A 20375-nucleotide genomic window follows, 5' to 3' on the forward strand; every position below is an offset into this window, starting at 1 on the left:
TCGTTCTGACATTTTTATTTTTACACCCACCATTTCAGGACAACACTTTCCTGTTTTCATGATTTGGTTTTGTTGTTTTTGGATGCAGCAGACTGCTCTCCTGAAGTTAAAACACTTGAAGGACTTCTTTTGTTTCTCTGCACGAGTTGCACTACTGACAAAGAGTTGTACAAAATTCAACAGGATCTGTAAATGAATGAGTGAAATGCTCAATAAAAGCTTGTTATACTTCTATTTTGTACTTCTCATTGGAATACCTGGGGACATCAAATATGCTTGTGCAGCTTTAACTTTGAGGTGTCACTGTATTTTACAAGAAAAAAAAGCAGGTCCTAAACACTTAAGAACATGTGTAACCTTGCTATGCCAATATTTATGTATTTAATGGTGTTTATTTTTACTCAAAACCTAAAATGTATTTAGTTGTAAAGCCTCAGATGAGAGTTAACAGCTGCATAAATGTAAGAGTGGGTTCACACTGTATTTTTGTATTTTATAAGTTGTTTCTACTCACACTGCTAAGACTGTGAATATTCATTTTGGGATCAAATTTTAAAAATACATTATAAAATTACATAATCATTACAAATGGCTTTAAATTTGTATAACTAGGTGATATAAATCTCTTTAAAGTTATATTTTAGTACTTCAATAGAGTACAGGTACCTCAAAAACTGCCTTAAATGTATATTAATGTAAGTTTTTTCGTGTTTTGGCTCCCTAGTTTGTCACTTGTGGGTTTTAGTTTTAAAATTAATGTAAAGAAAGTCATTATATTTGCATTTTTCCATCTTTTTTCAAACATTACAAGTGTTAAAAACAGGATATAGCCTCTGCACACACACACCATTATCTGCTCCTTTGTGGGATCCACCCCCCCCTGCCTCACAGGGGTCCCTACAGGTCATGACACTGGGGCCAGGATTGGACCAAACCTGGTGTGTTGTTCAGGATGGGTCACACATTAAGGCTTTAACTGACTCCTGCTTTTCACAGTTTGAATGGAAGAAGCTCCAAAACCAGCCTGACCACTTTTTCTCCATTTTTAGTTGTTTATGAACAGCTCACAATGGATGGTCCCACACAGACAAAGACAGGTAACAAACTATTCTTTTGTTTTTCATGCTTTAACACAAGTAAAAACGTGATGTGTGCAAAACAAAAATCTCAAAAAGTGAAAATTTAGTCAACAAAAAGAGAACAAGCCCCGTTTGTAAAAGGTGAGTTTTGCCCGTAATTTGCTGAAACTTCCATTAAATGTGGTGAAAAAAGTCTTAACACCCCACATGTTCACACACTTTCTTGAAAAAAGATAGTATTTAAGTGTTTTTAAAGTCAACTTCAAAGTGCACACTTGGAGAAATGATGCCTAAAATCGTCGATAATGTGTGAAAAAGCGTGTGTGAATTCCGTCACTTAATGGTGGAAATCAGGTTTTTAACCGTTTTTCCTCCTCCTGATGAGCCGCAATGGATAGAAGCAGTGTTAGAAAGCATAGTGGGTGTCAATATAAAGTGACGGCCATATTTGCCGGTGCCGCTGTTGTAAACAAAAAGTGAGAGACAGACGCTTCACTGAATTTCGGGTCATTTTTATTTCTTTAATTTACAATGTCTTTGGGAATGTCTTATAAACCCAATGTCCATCAGCACATTCCGGGAACTTCAGGGAACCAGGGTAAGGAGAAAAACCGGGGTAAAATCAAAGTATGCGTCCGTTAAATCGAGTGTTAAATTCGGGGTCTCGGAGAATACCTGGAGAAAGACCGTGTCTGTAGTTTTTGTCCAGTTATATATATAGGGTCAGATCCTGGGAGCTAGGCTAATTCATATCCGCCATTATTACTAATGTAAAAGAGCGCCATCCGTGATATCAGGCCACGGAGAAACTCGGTTAGGATGTGGAACGAGAAGGCGACGGTTCCTAGATGTGGTTCTCCGTCGTCCCGGGTCCTGGTCCCGCTGGGTGGGAGCCGTTACACGGTGACAAAAATGTATCACTTGTGTCTTCTTGAGCCAGCCTTGTTCCGTTTCCTCCATGATGCTCCTCGGTCGGAGCTGCTGATTGATCTGCCTCTGAATTTTTTTATGACTCTTCGAGGACATCTCGCGACCGAGGCTGAAAATTACATCCGAACAAAGCGGCAGGGGAGCGGCGAGGGTGGAGGACAAAACCCCCACCGAAGCTCCGATATTTTTGAGATTTGGGGAGTTTATTCATCACCTACAAAAAATAACTTTTAGTTAAATTACAATACCGCTCTTTGAAAAATGTTTATTGCTTAAATATGTAGGTTCTATACTTTAGGTATCCCACTTAGAGCCGAAATGAAACGTTGTGTTGTAACGGAGGACCAAACCTTTGATACATTTTCAGTGTCTTTTGACATTATATCAAAAACAATACCATAAAGCAAGATTAAGATGTGAGACTTTATAGAAAAATATATCATATATTGTGCTTGTTTTTTCAGGCTTTGCATTACCTTTCTGAAAGCTCTGTAGCAGCTTCACATTATTTACAGCTCAAAAAGTCTTTACAAATTTTTCCCCCAAAGAAACTTTATTTTATTTTCTTGTCAAATATGCTTAATTTAGCTACTGTCTCTTTAAGGAACTTCATAGCTCTCTGGAACCGAGGATTCTTGAAGCCTCCTCCACAGTTGCCATGCTGTAATGTCGGATATTCCGATTTAAAATGATAAAATGTACCAATTTGTGATGTCACAATTTGACTCTTGTGGTGTTATCTCGCCAGATTCTCGTTTGACGTTACAAACAACCTGCTTTCTGGGCATCCAATTTTTTAGCCTGATATTCGTCTCTAAAAAAAAATGTTTAAAGCGCCGAACCTCTGATAATTTTTGTATTTGGGTATTTGTGAAACTCAGCCTGTAAGAAAAGTTTTAGGATGATTACAGTTTTGTCCTTCATAAAATTATACTTAAATTGTAACTTGAAGTGTACATGCAGTAACGAAGTTTGACAAAACCTCTGCTGTTCTTTTATTTATTTATTTTTGAAGAATTTTGTCTTTTAACAAATGTGATCATTTGTGGTGTAAAAAGTACAAGTTTGAGTTAAAGAGGGGTATTGTGCTCATTCTTCAGGCTTGATTTTGTCCTTTTGATAGCTTTTAAGGAGCTTTACATGATCATTACATTCTTCAGGCTCTTATCTTTGAACAACCTTCATTTCTGCCTTTGTTTGAAACAATTCATTTTAGCTAATGTCTTTTTTGGGAACTCTACACCTAGCTTTCTAAAAGCCTGCTCCTCAGTTGTCATGCTACAATGTCATGGTTCCTGATTTAAAGCGACAAAATTTACCAATTTGTGATGTCACAACTTGAGCAAATCTCACGGGGTTATCGCACTAAATTCTTGTATGGCGTTTTGAACAGGCTGTCCAGAGCTGCTTGCGGAATGGAAATCCAACTTTTAAATTCCAAATTTGTTTTAAATTACACTGAACAAAAATATAAATGCAACTCTCTCGAGAATTTGGCAGTACATCCAACCAGCTCACATCTGCAGACCACGTGTGTTGTGATTATGTTTTTGAACATGTTTTGTACCACAGTGTAATTAGTTCACTGACCAGCCTGTGTTTTCTCCTCAGTTGGAAACCTCCAGTCTCCCTCAGCAGCTAACCTGGCCACGTTGCAGTCCTACAGGCCTCTATTGAGTGACTACGGGCCTCCATCTCTGGGATTCTCACAGGTGAAGCCTCCCTCTTGCCTACCACTCATTAAAACCAGTGTCTACAGTCTAAGTCCTGACAAATTTTGGTGCATTGTTCTCTGAGTTCAGGGTACTTTAGAAATACTCCCCCCCCCCCAAAAAAAAAAGTGTGTTGAGTTTTGCTCATCCTTCTGTGTTTGCTCTGACTTCAGGGCTCCTCTGGCAGTCAAGTGCCTCAGAACAAATATGCAGAGCTGCTGGCTATCATTGAAGAGCTTGGCAAGGAGATCAGGCCCACATATGCCGGAAGTAAGAGTGCAATGGAGAGACTGAAAAGAGGTAAGTGTGTACAAAGAGCAGTCAGCGTACATCTCAAACTGTGCAGCGTGGTTGTGTTTGATGAGCTAACGTTCTGTTTCTTTAAAGGAATAATCCACGCCAGAGGGCTGGTGCGCGAGTGCCTGGCGGAGACGGAGAGAAACGCACGGTCCTAGCTAACAAACCTGTTCCTCCCCCTGCAAGAAGAACTAACGGCGTGTGTCTCATGAAAAAAAGAAACTTGCATGGCAATTCCTTTTAAAAAGAGGAAGTAAAAATGAAGAAAGGATGGAAAAGAGAGCTCCTAGAGAGAAAAAAGTAACAATAACACAACTCATGACTCCTGAGGGATCATTTAAATCATGTGTGGGTCATTGGAATCAAGCGAAAGGATGGTCATGTGTGTTTTTACGCCCGACTTTCGGGATCTTAAGTTTTGACTTCATATTTAAAATGTTGATTTGTGCATGCGAAGGGGCCCGTGGGTTAAATGTAGACAGTGCATGGTTTGTACAGGGGTAGACAGAGAAGAGCTCTTCTTCTTTTTGATAGTATTTGGTCTGATTTTCAGACCCTTATAACACACGTGACCGAGTGATCGAGGGACAGAGATGTGCCAAATGCGTTGGTTCATTCGTGTTGAGGCTGGTTTTGGTATTAAAAAAAGGAAAATGCTGTTACTTGCATCTTTGTATGTATTTATTACTCAGTGTAATAAATTGTATTTTCAATATAGTTGTCATCGTGTTGTTCATTGTATGTGGGGCGTTCTGTTCCACTGGATGTGCTCTTTATCTGGAAGCACTCATGGGATTCATTTTTAATTAAAGGTAAGTCATCTGCTAAAGAAGCTAACGTGGAATTCACTAGAGAATGGTTAATGCAGGGGATTAAAGTGACAGGAATAAGGTCTGTTTGCTTTGTGGTTTCATAGAGTTTAAGATATAAACAAAGGAAATATCCAATACTTTAAAAAGCAGCAAGCTTGGTAAGTAAAAAATATACGATATGAACCTGTGAAGCAGAACTGTTTTCTTCATTTTACTAAAATGAATGCTGTTATTACTTCTCTGATTCATCTGGTGATGCAGTGGCCAAATCCTGATCATGAGATTTAAGTGATAACACTATACCAGTGTTACAGACAGTGCTTTGTAGATACAACACAAGCAAAAGCAAAGGGTCATTAAAAACACCATGTTACAAAGGTGAAGTATTGACACAGACTAATACTGTAAATAAGGTATGTACACAGTAAATTCAGCCACAGCCAATAAACAGTGAATAATCATGATATGGAATATGAAAATTCCTTCAGTGTAAACACATGGATATTAAGGAAATTATTATAAAGATAACATCACACAAATCATTTTTCACTGCTAAAACTGATGGAGCAGATCTTATGGAGGCATCTCCATGATTTGATTAGCAGATTTTGTTCTTCTTTATGTTTTGATCATAGCAATTTCTAGTACTTAAATTAACTTCAATCACTGAACAAAAAAATGGTTATTAAAAGAAGTTAAAGTCACTTTGACCAGAAAACTCACAGTCTCCACGTCTACCTCTATTTGTTTACGCGTGGACCTGCCACTACCAATATGGCGGATACGCTGACGTATCACAGCAGCGAGACAAAAACACGGAAACCGAATTTTTTCCTGTGATAAAAAAGCATTTTTAATTTTATTGTTTATGTAATACTTACTTTCTCAAGTTCTTTTGTTTTCTATTTTGCTTCAGATTGCTTTTATTTATTAAAATATTTTTTATTGTTCATCAAGAATTTTTTTTACACCAGTTGAAAAAAAAAATACAGACTGGGGCGGCTATTTGTACAAATCACTAGCGACACCTGACGTTGTGGAGGTGGTACTGCAGCTTTAAAATAGAAAATATAACCGATTCTTGTGTTCACACATTTTCCCCACAAATAACGGTGAATTATATTTAACAAACGAACTTTTCTGTACTAGACACAGAGCAATTCACAAAAATACCTAGATAAACGAATAAATGAAATTTGGAAGAAAATATGTACAAATTATTAAAAAAAAAATAACTAAATAAATAAATAATTTAAAAATAATGTATAAAAATATATAAGACAATATAAATGCAGAAAAAATCTGTTTTTCTCTGCTCATTTTTTCATTAGAAATATTTTTTATACATTAGTATTATTGTAGCTACTCTATTATCATGTCAGATTGTTGAAATTTCTGTTTTCTTTTGATCATCAGATTTGCACAAAGTAAGAGAAATGTGAAATACCTTTTACCACAGAAAAAAATATAGCTTTACTAAGGCTTTGGCTACTACAAGATAAAAAAAAAATGGACATTTGCTCACGGACTAATTCATCACAGGAGTCTCAGCAGCCCAGCTTGCAGACCCCTGACATGTATCCCGAGGTCAACCTTTGACCCCATGGTGGCCCAGGGTCCTGTGTTCTTCTGGAGATAAGTGAGAAGATGAAAAGCGGGCAGATGGAGAAAAACCCTTCGACTGTTGTGGAGATAAAAGTGTCAGCACAGAGAAGAGGCTTAAGTCACTGCAGCTACAGCAGAGCAGCTGTTACTGGTGACACATGATGGAAGAGAAGAAAGATTAGTCAAAACCCGTTCACAAGTAATTTGTTAACATTTTAACCAAACACTTTACCAATCACTTGGCTGTTGAATACTTGAAAGGTTGTGAAATCTGAAGGGTAAATGCTCACTAAGGACAATCTGATCAAAATCCAGCCATAAGGAAGAGTCATGGCCCCTAAACAGCATCATTTGTGTTAGGGTTAGGGTTAGGCTTGGGTTTCAACTTCTGCCAGCATCAGTAAACAGCACAGAATATATATTCTTAAGCGACACCTCAAAGAACAGACTAATAATATTTTTAAATGTTTCGAAATTAGTGTTACACGATCACATGAGTATAAAAATCAAGTTTCCTTTTTACAGTAACGCTGCATAGGTCTCTGCTCAGGGCAGGTTAGGATGACTCCTTATCTGGTCTTGATGTTGGGTCTTTGTCATAGGACTGGCCAGGAGTGCAGTTGAAATACTTGAAGTTGTATGCTGAGCTAAGTTTGAACATTGTCAGAGTTGAGGCCTGTCTCACATCTTCTGGAAGACTGTTCCAGATTTAAGGAGCATAAAACTGGAATGCAGCCTCACCGTGTTTAGTTCTGACTCTGGGCACCATCAGGAGACCCCTCTCTAGGGGGTTCTCTGAGTCCATGTTGGTTCATAGGGCTCTAGCATATGAAAGATGTACTTTGGGGCTAAACTATGAAGAGACTTGTGAACAAGCAGAGCTGTTTTAAAGTCTATTCTCAGGAAGCTGGTGCAGAGACCTGAGCACTGGACCATTATTTCCTGGTTCTGGTCAGGACTGGAGCAGCAGTGTTTTGGATGTGCTGCAGCTGTTTTACAGCTTGTTTAGAGAGCCCAGTGAGCAGGCCGTTACAGTAATCTAACCTGCTAGAGACTAACGCATGGATCAGTCTCTCTAAGTCAGTTCAAGACACTATTACTCTAATTTTGAGAATGTTTTTTGGATGGTAGAAAGCTGATATTGATTTGAGGTGGTTGTTTAAGTTCAGGTTTGTCCAATATTATCCTGAGGTTTCTAACCTGGTAACTCATATTTAAAGATAGAGAGTCAAGGTGACTGATAACACTTTCTCTTTTCTGTGGGCCACAGACATTGATTTCAGTTCTTTTTGAGTTTAGTGGAAGAAAATTGTTTTGCATCCACACACTGATCTGCTCAATGTAGTAAATATAAAACTATCAGGTTTAGACCTATTATACAATGCCTGGCCAAAAGCAAAGTCGCCACAAAAAAAAAGGTCACACCCTAATATTTGGTTGGACCGCCTTTAGCTTTGATTGTGGCACCCATTCTCTGTGGCATTGTTTCATTAAGCTTCCACAATGTCACAAGATTTATTTCCATCCAGTGTTGTATTAATTTTTCACTAAGATCTTCATTGATGATGGTAGAGTCTGATAGCTGCACAAAGCCTTCTCCAGCACATCCCAAAGATTCTCAGTGGGGTTAAGGTCTGGACTCTGTGGTGGCCAATCCATGAGTGAAAATTATTGATGCTGGCATTGTCATCTTGGAATACGGTCGTGCCATCAGGGAAGAAAAAAAACCATTGATGGACTAACCTGGTCATTCAGTACATTCATGTAGTCAGCTGACCTCATTCTTTGAGCTCAGACTGTTGCTGAACCTAGACCTGACCAACTGCAGCAACCCCAGATCATAGACTGCCCCCACAGGCTTGGACAGTAGGCACTAGGCATGATGGGTGATCACTTCATCTGCCTCTCTTCTTACCCTGATGGCCCATCACTCTGGAACAGGGTCAATCTGGACTCATCAGACCACATGACATGACACTATTTTTGGCCAGGCAGTGTATAAATCAAGATTGATTTATTGTTTGAGAAGAATGAGGGGCCAGCAAAGTGCTACCAAACATCAAAACTGAGTGATTATAATTTCATCTGTATTCGAACCAATCAGATCATCTTAAGATGAATACCCACTGTCAGCTTCACTGTAGATCTCATCAGTCTTGTCTCACCCCGTCAGGTTTCTATTTCACATATCAACCAGCTCACTATACACTACCCTGCTTGATGAAACATGTATCTGGTGCTTCAAAATATTATGCAAGTATATGTTTAACTTGCACTTAAAGAAAGGAAGAAAGCAAACCCACTAGTGCCACCTAAAACACAGCGCAGAGGCAGAGTGTGCAGGAAGATGTTGGTAAGAATAAAGAAAAGAAGGAGCCTATCTAGGCTGTGATCTGCCCTGAGCATATGGAGATTTTTTTCTGTTCTTTTTTTTTGGCCCCCAATTTATAATATTCCTCCTCATACAACTGTTATTCCCGAGTTTTGTCCTTGCACTTCCAGCTCCCCACAGTGGAGAGAAAGTTGATTGTGCAACAAACCCTCTACATCCTACATCTGCAGGACAAACCCTCGCTTTCCAGCTTCTGCTGCCAATTCTACATATCTAAGTTTATTTCCTCCTCCACTGAGTCTTCTCTCAGCACTGTCAGATCTATGTAATAAACACAGCTCAATGTCAGGCCTCAGATTAGTAGTTTTGTTCAGTTTACCTCAAACATCTACCAGGGGTGGAAGAAAAAATTAGAAAATCAATATTAGGATTTTTCGCTTTTTTTCCCCTTCAATTTTCAAATCCTTCATTTCAGTCTTTGTTTATAAACTGGATTGGAAAAAAGTTTCCACTTTTCCCCAGTAGAGGGTTAAACATTTCTCTCTGACTCACATGATGTGCATTTTATAGGAAAATATGGCTCCTGATATAGTCTATAGACGTTATCATCATTTACCTTTTTCACATGGTCTGGTGTTAACAAGCAAACTCAAAATTGAAAAAAATCGTAAATATCGAAGAATCACAATTTACATCAAACCAGCACCCCCAAAATCATTACAGAATAGAATCATGAGAATAGCGTATCGTGCCAGCTCTGACATCTACCAATCACTACTACCTTTAGGTATCCTGATCCTGACTCACATTTTAAGAAGTTAAAGGTCCACGTTCCTTTTGCTCAAACATGTCCCTGTATTTCATGAAGTTTCTCCCACAAAACACGAGCCCAGTAACATGTTTCACCGTCACTCGACAAATGAGGTTGATTTTATTTATTATCATTTAACATAGGAAAAATAACTGTCAGTTTTCCCCAACTGTTCTTCCATTCACATATTGTAGCTCTTTATTTCTAATGTGATTAATGTTTATATTCTTACAAAACAAAAAGATTTCGGACATTATCTGTACACTCCAATTTGCAAATCACACCCCCCGCCCTTCCACCCATCTATGACAAATACGCCAACACAGGGAGCCAAAACTTTAGTGCAGTGTTGAAAACCTGTTCACACACATACAAAATGAACAATCAACAAGTCGCATGGATCACATGCTTACTAAGTGTCTGGACACCTCACCTAAGACACGAGAGGACACATTAAGCAGGTGTGTGCTGCAGGTAATACAAGGAAGGCAGGTGATTTAGGAGAAAGACAACAAAGGGGGGAGTTTCTTTTCCACAGGAAGTGGTTCTGTTTGTAAAACCACTCTCTGAAAAGAATCACAAATAAAAAAGGTGTAGGAGGGGATTCAAGTTTTACACTCCCAAACGTCTCTCACATGGAAGATTCTCTGTAAGTGACAAATATGGTGTGCGCTGATTTCATGGAAAAATCTGGAAGGGCGACACTTGTGCATTCAGGACAAAGGAAGAAAAGAAATCAGGGCATGAAACGGTTAGGGGTGGAGGAAATCTTTCCTCCTAACCCTCCCTCCAGGATGAGACATAAAAAGGTCCCACTTTTAGAACGCTCGCCTTCAAATATCACCAGGACAAAAAAATACGTTTTCACAATCAAACATTTTAAATAAATATAGCTCCACTGGTGGATTCTCTTCAAAATAGAAAATAAACCCTTACACAGAGAAATGAGCACAACCTGCCCTGACACACACATGGATTCCCCCGCGGGTGCAAATACAGATGAAGACAGTTGTGTGTTAAAAACCAGCAATGAGAAACTGACTGGAGGGATGGAAGATACAGTAGTGCCACGCCGCATGTAGTGAAATAATCACTTTGATCAACATCAGAAGCTTAGTTTCTGAAAGGATAACTTAATATTTCAGTACCAATAACACCAGGAACAGCTGTCACACATTAATCAGTTTGTTTTTGATGGAAAGTTTCCAGTTACTCTGATTCTGATCACATTTATGGAGATCAAATGGTAACTTCCAATGTGTCAACGAGACTTCCAGAAAAGAAAATACAGCCTTTATTTGGCAGCTACTTTATTATTAGACATGAAAATATTTTAAACCATTCTCTTCTGATTAAATATGAAATTTAAAACGGTGACATATGGCCCCTTTAAGAACAGAAACGACGTACAATAACCCTGAAAATGAACCCACGTTAATGTCCTTCAGTACATCTTGGCAACACATACACATACATACACAAGCACTCACACACACACACACACTCTCACACCCAATACTGGTAGTGTGACTGGATTAGTGAACTCTGACGTGTGTTGTGGTTGGAGGTGTGGGGTCAGGGGTCAGGTTAGAGGGAGTAAGACTGACAGACAAACAGGCGTGGAGGCGGCGAAGGAGTCGATGACCATGAAGACAGCAGCCGTGTGCAGCAGAGAGGTCAGAAAGGGAGCGATACAGTGAAAGGTCCATGTCCTGTTGTACCAGCTGAACGACGGGTACTGCAGCCCCGGGGTCTCCCCCCTCCCCCATTTGCACAGACGTCACCGCACCCAGCAGCCGGGTGGAGGAGCGCAAGTGGGTGACGACGACTGTCTGTGTTGTGGTCCAAAGAAGCTTGTCCAGTTCATCGACAAGAATACTTTTTCTCCCTCACCTACAAAACCATAGCAGCAAGTAGTCGAGGGTCTCCCTCCCCGAGAAAAATAAAGATAAACAAAAACAAAACTCTCCGCGTCATCCACATGAAAAGCAAGCTATGGAGAAACCAGTTCAGGGAAGATGTCTTTTTGATTCCTTATCCTGCATCTATTTACCACCGTAGTCCATCAAGCAACCAACATTGTCCTCAGTCATTAGTCTCTTGTCAGCTTTTTCAAAAATTTGCACTTCATCCCCGCTCCCCTCCCGCAAGTCTAACCCTGCTCCCCCTTTCCGTTCTCCCCCCTCTCTCCCGGGCGAGGATGATGGCAGATCATCGTTCAGGCTCCGACTCCAGAGCCAGCACCCGCTTACGCTCGCGACACTGCTTCTTGTGGGCGGGCCAGTCCCTCTGCTGGCACTGGGAGCCGCAGTAACGCGCCACCTGACAGCGGCCGCAGATGTTGAACTCCCGGAGCTGAAAAAGAAGGAAAAAAAGAAAGAGATCATGATTGGCTCTTTGTAAAGACATCATTCATTGCTGTGATCACTCATCAAAAAAGTAAAATCTGGGCAGGATTTAACTTCACGCTGCATGGATTAAAATCTGACTAATTAGAGTTCGTACCCTCCTCTCGATGAGTGAACACGGAGGATAATGACACTCGTAGTAAGTGCAGGAGCACTCCTCTTCCTCCACCAGCTCCCCGTTAGCATTGTAGTAGCGTGTGCGGCTCAGCTCCAGGTACTGCTCCTCCACGGGGTCAGCGGGGACCTGCTGGATGGCCAGCCAGTAAAGTGACTGTTCTCTGAAGCAGGAGCACAGAACAGAAGAGAAACAGGGAGCATGTCAGAGAAAGAACAGGACACATCACACCATTCTGTATAAATTAGGAGGGATGACCGGGCTGATCAGACATTTGATATGTCACAGGACCACACATGTAGACAGGAGTCTTTCTGCGAGGAGTTTGCATGATGGTCACTCTGATTTGTAAATAGATGAGTTTGGGGAAATGCTTGTCCATCTCTTCATGTTAGCCCTGTGGTCGGCTAGTGGTCTATGATGAACTCCACCTCCTGCCCAATGACAGCAGTGTTAGGCTCCAGGACCTCCAAGAACCCCATGACCCCATAAGGAAAAGTGTGCGGGATGGAATGATGGGACAATGGACTAATGGATGGATGGATGGATGGATGGATGGATGGATGAGTCTTACCTCTGCTTGCTGGAGATCTCCTCTGGTTTGGGGCTCCAGCCCACAGGCACCAGACGCAGGTTGTCTAGCCGGTTGTCCACGGTCACAGAGTTAATGTGGATGACCTGAAAACTGGGGGCGATGCCTCCTCTGTGCTTCTCCCTGAGGCAAGACAAGAATACAGAATCTAAGTCAGTGACAAATCAAAAAATTATGTCAATTCACTGCCATTCTAGTAAGCTACAAAACATTTACAACTGCTTCCTTTAAAATACTCTGTTATTTAGTATGAGAAAGAATTTCTCAATCTTAAAGCAGCTTTTTGACTTTGTTACTGTGAAAAAATAAAAATATTTGAGACATACTGATGTATAAGAATTAGAGATGCATGATATTGGAATCTTGCCAATATCCGATATGCCGGTATATCGAAACTCCTTTTGGCCGATACCGGTAATCACAAGTTTGTTTGTTTTCTTCATTGTAAAGAAAGCTAAGTCTATCCTGTACTGGAATTGATATGTTACTCTTATTGCGACGGTCTTATTTGTTTAAGAAACACACATAAAAAAAGACAAAAAACATTTGATTTTACCATAAATAAGAAATGTATTATTTTTTTCAAACTCAAGACATTCAGTATTGAAACACAGAAAAATAATTTCTTTAGATCACATGAACTTTAAATGTACAATGCATTTTTAAACATAACCAAGTTGCATTTGATTATTTTAGAGCTACTGTAACAACCTGGTGACAGATACAGAGCTCTGCAGTGCAAATAAATGAAGTGCTAAATCTTATTTAAGGAGCTTATTTTTTTAGATGGAAAATTATAATAATAATCCTAACTGAATAGCACCTTATTGGCTGTGCCTATCGGCAGAAATTTTCATATCTGCCAATACCGATAAACGTGTTTTTAAGCTTTTATCAGCCGATACCGATATTGTGCCAATAATATCATGCATCCCTAATAAGAATGATGCATTGATTGCATCTCTGAGTTAAAAGCATTATGTTCTAAAAAAAGTTTTAATCCCTGAGACCACTTGAAGCTTAAATGTTAAAATGATATCTCTGGTCGCCCCTAAATCCCTATTAAATCTGCAGATCAGTTTGTAAGTCAGGTCAAGTCAGACTAAGTAAAGCAGCCTCTAAATCTGTAAACTTTTCTAAATGTGATGAAACGCCTGCAGGCTGGGATGTGGTGATTGTATTCAAGAACTCAACATCTGAAGTATTATTGTTCCCCATGATTGGATTAAAATGACGTGGCTTGACTCAAAGATGTGACTTTGGGCTATAGGATCTATGAAACTCAAACTCAAACCAGACTGGTTAAGAGTTTGGAAAGATGCAGGAACAGGTCCTTAATATCAAAGAACCACAAAACTCCAAGTGATTAATCTTTGAAGATGTAAATGATCAGTTATTGATTACTAATTAACCAAAGTTTTTAGGGCTGCAGCTATCGAATATTTTAGTATTCGAGTATTCTACTGAAAATTCCATCGATTAATCGAGTAATCGAATAAAACACATTTTTAAGTTAAAGTTAAGTTTTTCAAATGACAATTTGTTTCAAGCAAGTGTAAAATCAAGTGACTTTGGGTGATAAATTCCAAAGTTCCGTACGATCTGTTGAGATATGAGATACGAGCAGCTGATGCAGATCAATACATGCTTTCCTATCAGTCTCCAAACTCCAAAAAAAAAGGTAGATTTGTTGCTAGTCGCTATTTTGACAAAGAGGTGGCTTGAGGGGTCTGTAAAACTCTCTAAATATGGCGTCACCTCTATTTGAAATGCCATTCTCTGATCTTTTTTTAAATTAAACAATTCCTTGAGGCGGAGAAAATTCCTCGATCATTTTTTGTAATCGAGTATCTCGAATTATTCGAGGAATCGTTTCAGCTCTACAAGTTTTGCTTCTGACCTGTGAAAACACAGACACTGAATGCATTTTCTCCAAAGTCATATTTTCTACAGTAACAGAATGTGTGTAACTTAAGGTCCTGAATAGCTATGGATGATTGAAAGGCATGTTTAAAACACTGAGTAAAAACATGTGGAGCAGGCTTGTAGATATTTTTTGTGCGTAACTCCTGATCAGTTAAATCAGTACTCTGTTACTTGTTAAGATCTGTAGCACTTACCAGAGAAGCTCATGCAAAGGCCGTCCTGCCCAGCGACCTTTTCCGATGTCAAAAGCATAAGCAAAGATCTTTGCTCCATTTCCATCTGCATCTACCTCCATGCGTGCCTGGGAATGGATTACAACATGGTTTATTACTGGATTTATCAGAAAGATATTTACAGCAAAATTTGAAAAGACAGATCACTTTATTTACCTCAAACGCATAGTTTTCCACCAGTGGTATGTCCTGCTCATCGATCAGTGTGTACTTTGTCTGGAAGCAGAATAAAGACATTTAAAACAAATATTTTATACAGGAAGAGCACCACACAAGCTACTTTTATTTCACATCTCTTGCTTAAAAAAGATGTTAGCATTTATGGAAATCTTTAGAAGGAACTACAAAGCAAATGTGGAGCTAATAACAAGTTAAGTGAGAAATAGTGACAGTCAATCAATCAAGATATTAAGAGCTTTGAGTTCACAGGGCAGCAGATTTGCTAATCTCTTCACAGGTTCTGCTTTACAGCCTTCGTACTTGATTATTCTCCTCTTTAGCTTTCTTCTGCTCTGAAGTCTTTTTTCTGTTTGATAGTCCAGCTCCAGTGTCCACTATTACCAGAAAATAAATCCAAGAAAATCCTTTCTTCTTTTGATTCAAATGGAATATTGTTCTCACTGTAAAAACCTAACCCTGCCACAGAAATGTATAGCATTTCAAAATAACTCATTTTGGTGTTTATCTCAATTTAAATTTTGGATTATGAAAATGCAAAATACATAGAAGTGAGACTACTGCATGATAATTTAGAAAGTCCACACGGGACCTTTGAAGTAAACGTCTTTTAGGCATCATAGATAAAGAATGTCGACAAAAAACGATGATTTCACAATCCTTTAAATGCAGTTGGTTTGACCGGTTAATGTGTGGACTTGACAAGAAAGAGGCACACTTGTGTTAGGACTACCTGTGTATGTAGACAGGATTTACACTTGCACGTGACCAGATACTGACAGGGTAGCCCCACACTTCAACACGGGTTTACCTCCATACCAGAAGGTCCAAACATGCAATGTGACACTTTTCCAGGACTGTCACACTATAGTATAGATATTAACAGATCTGACATTATGGGAATAGATATCAGACTGATCTGTCATACAGCAGGTGTGCAGCTGATTCGTCACAGCTCAATCAAAACGCGTCTATCTCGAGTGAGTGTGGCGTGAGCAGAGCAGCCAGGAGCCATTACAAGACCAACGTTGAGCAACTTCTGGCCACATGTACGGAGAGATCAACTGCCGAAGCCGAACACAACACAGATTTTCGGCCCCAGATTTTGAGCAGTGGGCTGTGCTGCCGGTGCTTTGTCACGTTGCACAAAGACTCAGTTGATGGAGCATGGCGGTGGCTTCCTCATCAGCAGACACACCGCCTGTAATCCACATAACACAGCTAGCGTGGCACTGCTAGCCAAACCAGCGACCGTTGATGTGTTTACACTAACACGCTACAAGAACACGGACTGCCCTCACAATTTATTTGCTAACAGAAACCCGAAGCACAGAGGAACACGCGTTTTTATCTGTTTTTTACATTATTAGACCGTTTAGCGTGAACCTAGAGCTAACGCAACCGACTACATGCTAGTTAGCTTTAGCTGCATAGCGAGCGAAGCGGCAGAGGAACGGAAAACCAGATCGACACGGCCGGCTTCTGTAATCCACTCAAAGCGACTAAAAAACGAAAGGCTTGCCAACCTTGGCACCGACAGCGGTTTGATACAGATGTAGAGAGTTGTCTAGCACCGAATCATCATCGTGAAAGAGAATTTTCCATCGTTTTTTCGGTCCCCCGGGCCCTTCCCGGCCGCACATGGCAGCCCTGGGATCCAGCTCACCTTCCCGGCCACACGGCCGAGCCGAACGATCCCGAGCTTGAAATCCGACATCAGGAGGACGGGCAGTGATGACAGACAGAGGCGTAGGATCCAAACTTAACGGTGTTCAGTGTTAATAATCGCAGGGGCAGCCCCTCAGCCCCGCTGCGATGCCAGTTTGGGTCGACTGGTTGAGGTTTGCCCTGGCTCCGGGTCTCTCTGGCAGCAGCAGCCCAGCCTCGGGTGACACACCGCGGCTGGCGCAGGAAAACCGACCGTGTTGATGGGGGCGGGGTGGGCAGGGACAAGTCACTAATCACTTCGACCAATCAAATGAAGCGTTATGTTTTTAGAGCCAGGCTTTCCGTGAAACTGTCCAATAGCAAATGAGTATTTTTTAAGTCCACCTTTTTTGTTGTAGCGTCATCACACTCTCGTGACCATTTCCAGCCATTTTCGCGCGAAATGTTTGATGGGCGTGTGAATGTGAGATTTAAAAAGCCTAATTTGATTGTATTATAATCCTATCTTTATTTATGTCAAAAAAAAATCAACTTGAAGAAATAATGTAATTCCAAATACAAAAATAAAAAAAATAAACATTGACTGATAATTGTAAAGATGCCCAAAATATCTTTTTCAGCACTGAGAAATCTTAAATTATAGGTGCTCAAACATTTTAATGCAAATCATGTTATAGAAGCTGGTTTTATTTATTTTTGCAAAATGGCTGCAAAGTATCCAGCACAACAAATGAATACATGGCAGTAGGTAGATGACATATCACAACATATCTAGGAGCAATTTCATGAAAAAAAGAACATTGCTTGAAATACAACTTCAGTGGCACTGTCTTAAAGTTTACCTTTATCTTTTACTCTCTGCCTCACTCTCAAGCCCAATTTTTTGCATTTAAAACAAACGTGATTCTGTAGTTGAAATCACTACATGAGATCAAAATCACTTTGAAAACCATTGTACCCTTTGACAGTTGCTCAGTGCATCCACATGCAACCATCTACAGTGATTTACTTCTGGACTGACGGACACATCAAAAATGTCATTACATAAGAAAGCGACCATTAAAATACATTTTTATTTCGGAATATAGCAATAATGACAAAGTATTAGAATTAATATTAGATGTTCTGTGTGTTTAACCTCTTTAGACTGAGACTTCACCTCCAAAGGACTTAAAAAGAATAAAAGTGGCTATTGTTCAGTAAAAATGCATACAAAATCATCTTCCTAGTGTAAAGCAGAATACAAAGAGACAACACAATAAGACTTCTCTGAGATTTCAAACTGCCAGCAAATTGCTATTATTTCTTCAGCTACATAACATCACACAACAGCTTAACTGCTGGCAGGTGCAGTGAGTACTGGACTTGAGGACAGAGGGAGACTGCTGAAAGAGAGGGTTTTCTATTCAGAAACGTGTCAAATGTGAAGTAGCTGGAGGATTTGTGCTGCATCACCTCTATTAACAACACTTTAAACATTTGTGAACATAGGAGGACATATTTTGGAGTATTAAAAGCAAAATTGTGTTCCATCCTTGCACAATAGAGGATTTCAGTTGCTTCACAGGTCATGGTTTCCTTTGACTTATTTTTCATGTCATGGTTTTCCAAATGTTATGAATGCTTTACAGCTTCAGTTCAGGCAGAAAAGTGAAAGACCTCCCCCTAGAGGTCAGGTTTCATATTACAGAGACTGTGAGACTGGGGCAGTACTAAACTGGGCTATGAGTCTTGAAAAACTATGACTGTGATATTGATGAGCAAAAACCTCAAACATATGATTTTTTTTTCTCCCATTTTCTATTTTGAAACCAGGTATAACTAAAATATTGTTTTTTTTGTTTGTTTTAATTCAAAGTGACACCTGAATGACAGCAGTGTTTCCACATCAATCTTCCATACAACATCTCATTTGAAGCCTTCTCTCTGTTTACTTCAATAATGTCACATTGCAAAAACTCAGAACTAAGCAAGAGTATAAATCTTATTTGGGTGAAGTCTCATTTGACTTAATATGAACCACAATCACCTGACAAGTCCAAATGACTTATCTAAAGATATGGAATTATAAAAATGACAAGTGGGTTACAGAGTCATACCTGAACAACCTTCTCTTCATCTCACCAACTCGAGGGGGCAGAGCTCTGAACTCTCTTCCTCTAAGCATCTACAACTCTTACATTATCCATTTGAAAATCTATGCTCAAAACCACTCTTTTTAAAATAAAAGGATGTGACCCTCACTTCTTCCCAATCAGGGATGATTTTAGAATCTGAGTTTTAGGAGTACTAACCCCACAGAGAGATTGTAATATTGAGAGTTTCTTGCAGGCGTTTCAACCAACCCTCAAAAAAATAATTCAAAGAGAAGTACTTTTATCATCATTGGTATGATTTCTGTTTTTTCAGGTAAGAGGAGGATCAGAGGAATCCACTCTGGATTAAAACGTAAAGCATCAGCGTGACCCGTAATTACAGTTGTATGTTTGAATTACACTATTATAGGTTCACTTTATTTTAAATTATTAAAATTGTTACTTGCTGAATTAATAACCTGGTAGGGCACATGTCTGTAACTTTTTTTTTTTTTTTTGGTGCTGGGAGAAGATGTGGAAGTGCTTCAGCACTCTTAAAAAAGGGTCTAACAACACCAATGCTCCCAAAAGCTTTTCACTGTCATAGGATGAAGCCTACTCTTTCTTCTACAATAAACTTCATGTTCAGTTCATTCTGCTTTAAAACACCAGTGTCCTTTGTATTTCTCCCATCATAACAGTCTTTTGTGTTTAAAACAATGGCAGTTCAGTGTCCCTGTTGTTATCTCTTCAAAGTGAAATGTGTGGAAACCCACCTTGTGCTAACCAAGACATGTCAGTCTCCCCTATCCAGTCTGGAGCTGGGAGGAGTAGCTGGATTGAATTTCTGTAGATATGATCTGTTTTCAACCAGTTTCCTGCAACTTTGACAAAAACAGCTTCATTCTAAGCTTGTAGTCGGATAAGTATGGATAGAAACCTTTTATTGCCAAGCTTTGTTTGTTTGTTTGGTCAAATTTCCTTCTGAATGAATCACTACAGAAACAGGACACTTGTACTACCAGCATCAAGGGATAAAACAAAGTACACTAATGAGCCAACTAATTCTTATATATATATTTTTTTCTTCAACATAAAGTAGCAATGCTTAATGCTTTACACAAAATGTGTGCAGATTTTCAATCCTTTTGTATGCAGTTGATATGTTGTAGGAATCCCTGAACTGTCTGCAAACTGATCAAAACACCACACTAAAAATAGCATGAAATCTCAGAGCTCCTAGTCTGGGGGAAAATGTAGGCTACATCTTTCTGGTGAAGTAAACTGTTGAGCCAAGAACCTCAGAGTTTATTGGTGTCTGGATTCCAACATGTTTTTTTCTATAGAGGATGGATAAAAATTAAAGAATACCCACTTTAGGCTCCTCTTTTTATGGTTGGGCTCCACTTGTGTTTGAGGAATTAACAAGTATTTAGGGATCATACTGAAACAAACATGGGAGGAAGGTATGCAATGAGTTTTTAGCTCTTTGTCAAATCCCAGTTTGTTACAGGTGGTAACATGACGTAACTTTACAGGCAGCTGTAAACTGACACACAGGTGAAAACGAGAAAAACCCTTTTTCTCTGTGTCAGCTCTGACC

At 39.6% G+C, this 20375-nt stretch overlaps 2 protein-coding genes across 3 annotated transcripts; one reads left to right on the plus strand and one right to left on the minus strand.

Moving 5' to 3' along the window:
* Positions 1-952: 952 nt before the first annotated feature.
* On the plus strand, positions 953-4664 carry cdk2ap1 (cyclin dependent kinase 2 associated protein 1). Of its 2 annotated transcripts, none has more exons than XM_074690565.1 (4): positions 953-1097; positions 3621-3721; positions 3895-4021; positions 4109-4664. In XM_074690565.1, the coding sequence occupies exons 1-4, from the start codon at positions 1070-1072 to the stop codon at positions 4174-4176; spliced, it is 324 nt and encodes a 107-aa protein (XP_074546666.1). In that variant the 5' UTR covers positions 953-1069; the 3' UTR covers positions 4177-4664. The 2 variants fall into 2 exon arrangements, with proteins under 2 accessions (XP_074546666.1, XP_074546664.1); XM_074690563.1 differs by lacking the exon at positions 953-1097 and adding an exon at positions 1519-1677.
* A 5018-nt stretch (positions 4665-9682) lies between these two features.
* Positions 9683-17001, minus strand: zmynd19 (zinc finger, MYND-type containing 19). Its single transcript, XM_074691172.1, has 6 exons — positions 16696-17001; positions 15009-15068; positions 14814-14920; positions 12676-12816; positions 12084-12264; positions 9683-11933 (listed from the first exon to the last, which is right to left on the minus strand). Exons 1-6 carry the CDS (start codon positions 16744-16746, stop codon positions 11790-11792), a joined length of 684 nt encoding a protein of 227 aa, XP_074547273.1. The 5' UTR covers positions 16747-17001; the 3' UTR covers positions 9683-11789.
* Positions 17002-20375: the final 3374 nt, after the last annotated feature.

This window comes from Halichoeres trimaculatus, unplaced genomic scaffold, assembly GCF_033239565.1.
Source record: "Halichoeres trimaculatus isolate MK-OKI-2021-1 unplaced genomic scaffold, fHalTri1.1 fHalTri1_scaffold_16, whole genome shotgun sequence".
Classification (NCBI taxonomy): domain Eukaryota; kingdom Metazoa; phylum Chordata; class Actinopteri; order Labriformes; family Labridae; genus Halichoeres; species Halichoeres trimaculatus.

Excerpts from the sequence above, each read along its gene's own strand:
- zmynd19 (XM_074691172.1), bottom strand. The coding sequence starts at position 16,746 with ATGTCGGATTTCAAGCTCGGGATCGTTCGGCTCGGCCGTGTGGCCGGG. Across the intron at positions 15,069-16,695 it reads TCGGCCGTGTGGCCGGGAAG|ACAAAGTACACACTGATCGA; the intron begins GTGAGCTGGATC and ends TTCTGCTTCCAG. Across the intron at positions 12,817-14,813 it reads CCTTTGCATGAGCTTCTCTG|GGAGAAGCACAGAGGAGGCA; the intron begins GTAAGTGCTACA and ends GTCTTGCCTCAG.
- cdk2ap1 (XM_074690563.1), top strand. The coding sequence starts at position 1,611 with ATGTCTTTGGGAATGTCTTATAAACCCAATGTCCATCAGCACATTCCG. Across the intron at positions 1,678-3,620 it reads GGGAACTTCAGGGAACCAGG|TTGGAAACCTCCAGTCTCCC; the intron begins GTAAGGAGAAAA and ends TTTTCTCCTCAG. Across the intron at positions 3,722-3,894 it reads CATCTCTGGGATTCTCACAG|GGCTCCTCTGGCAGTCAAGT; the intron begins GTGAAGCCTCCC and ends CTCTGACTTCAG.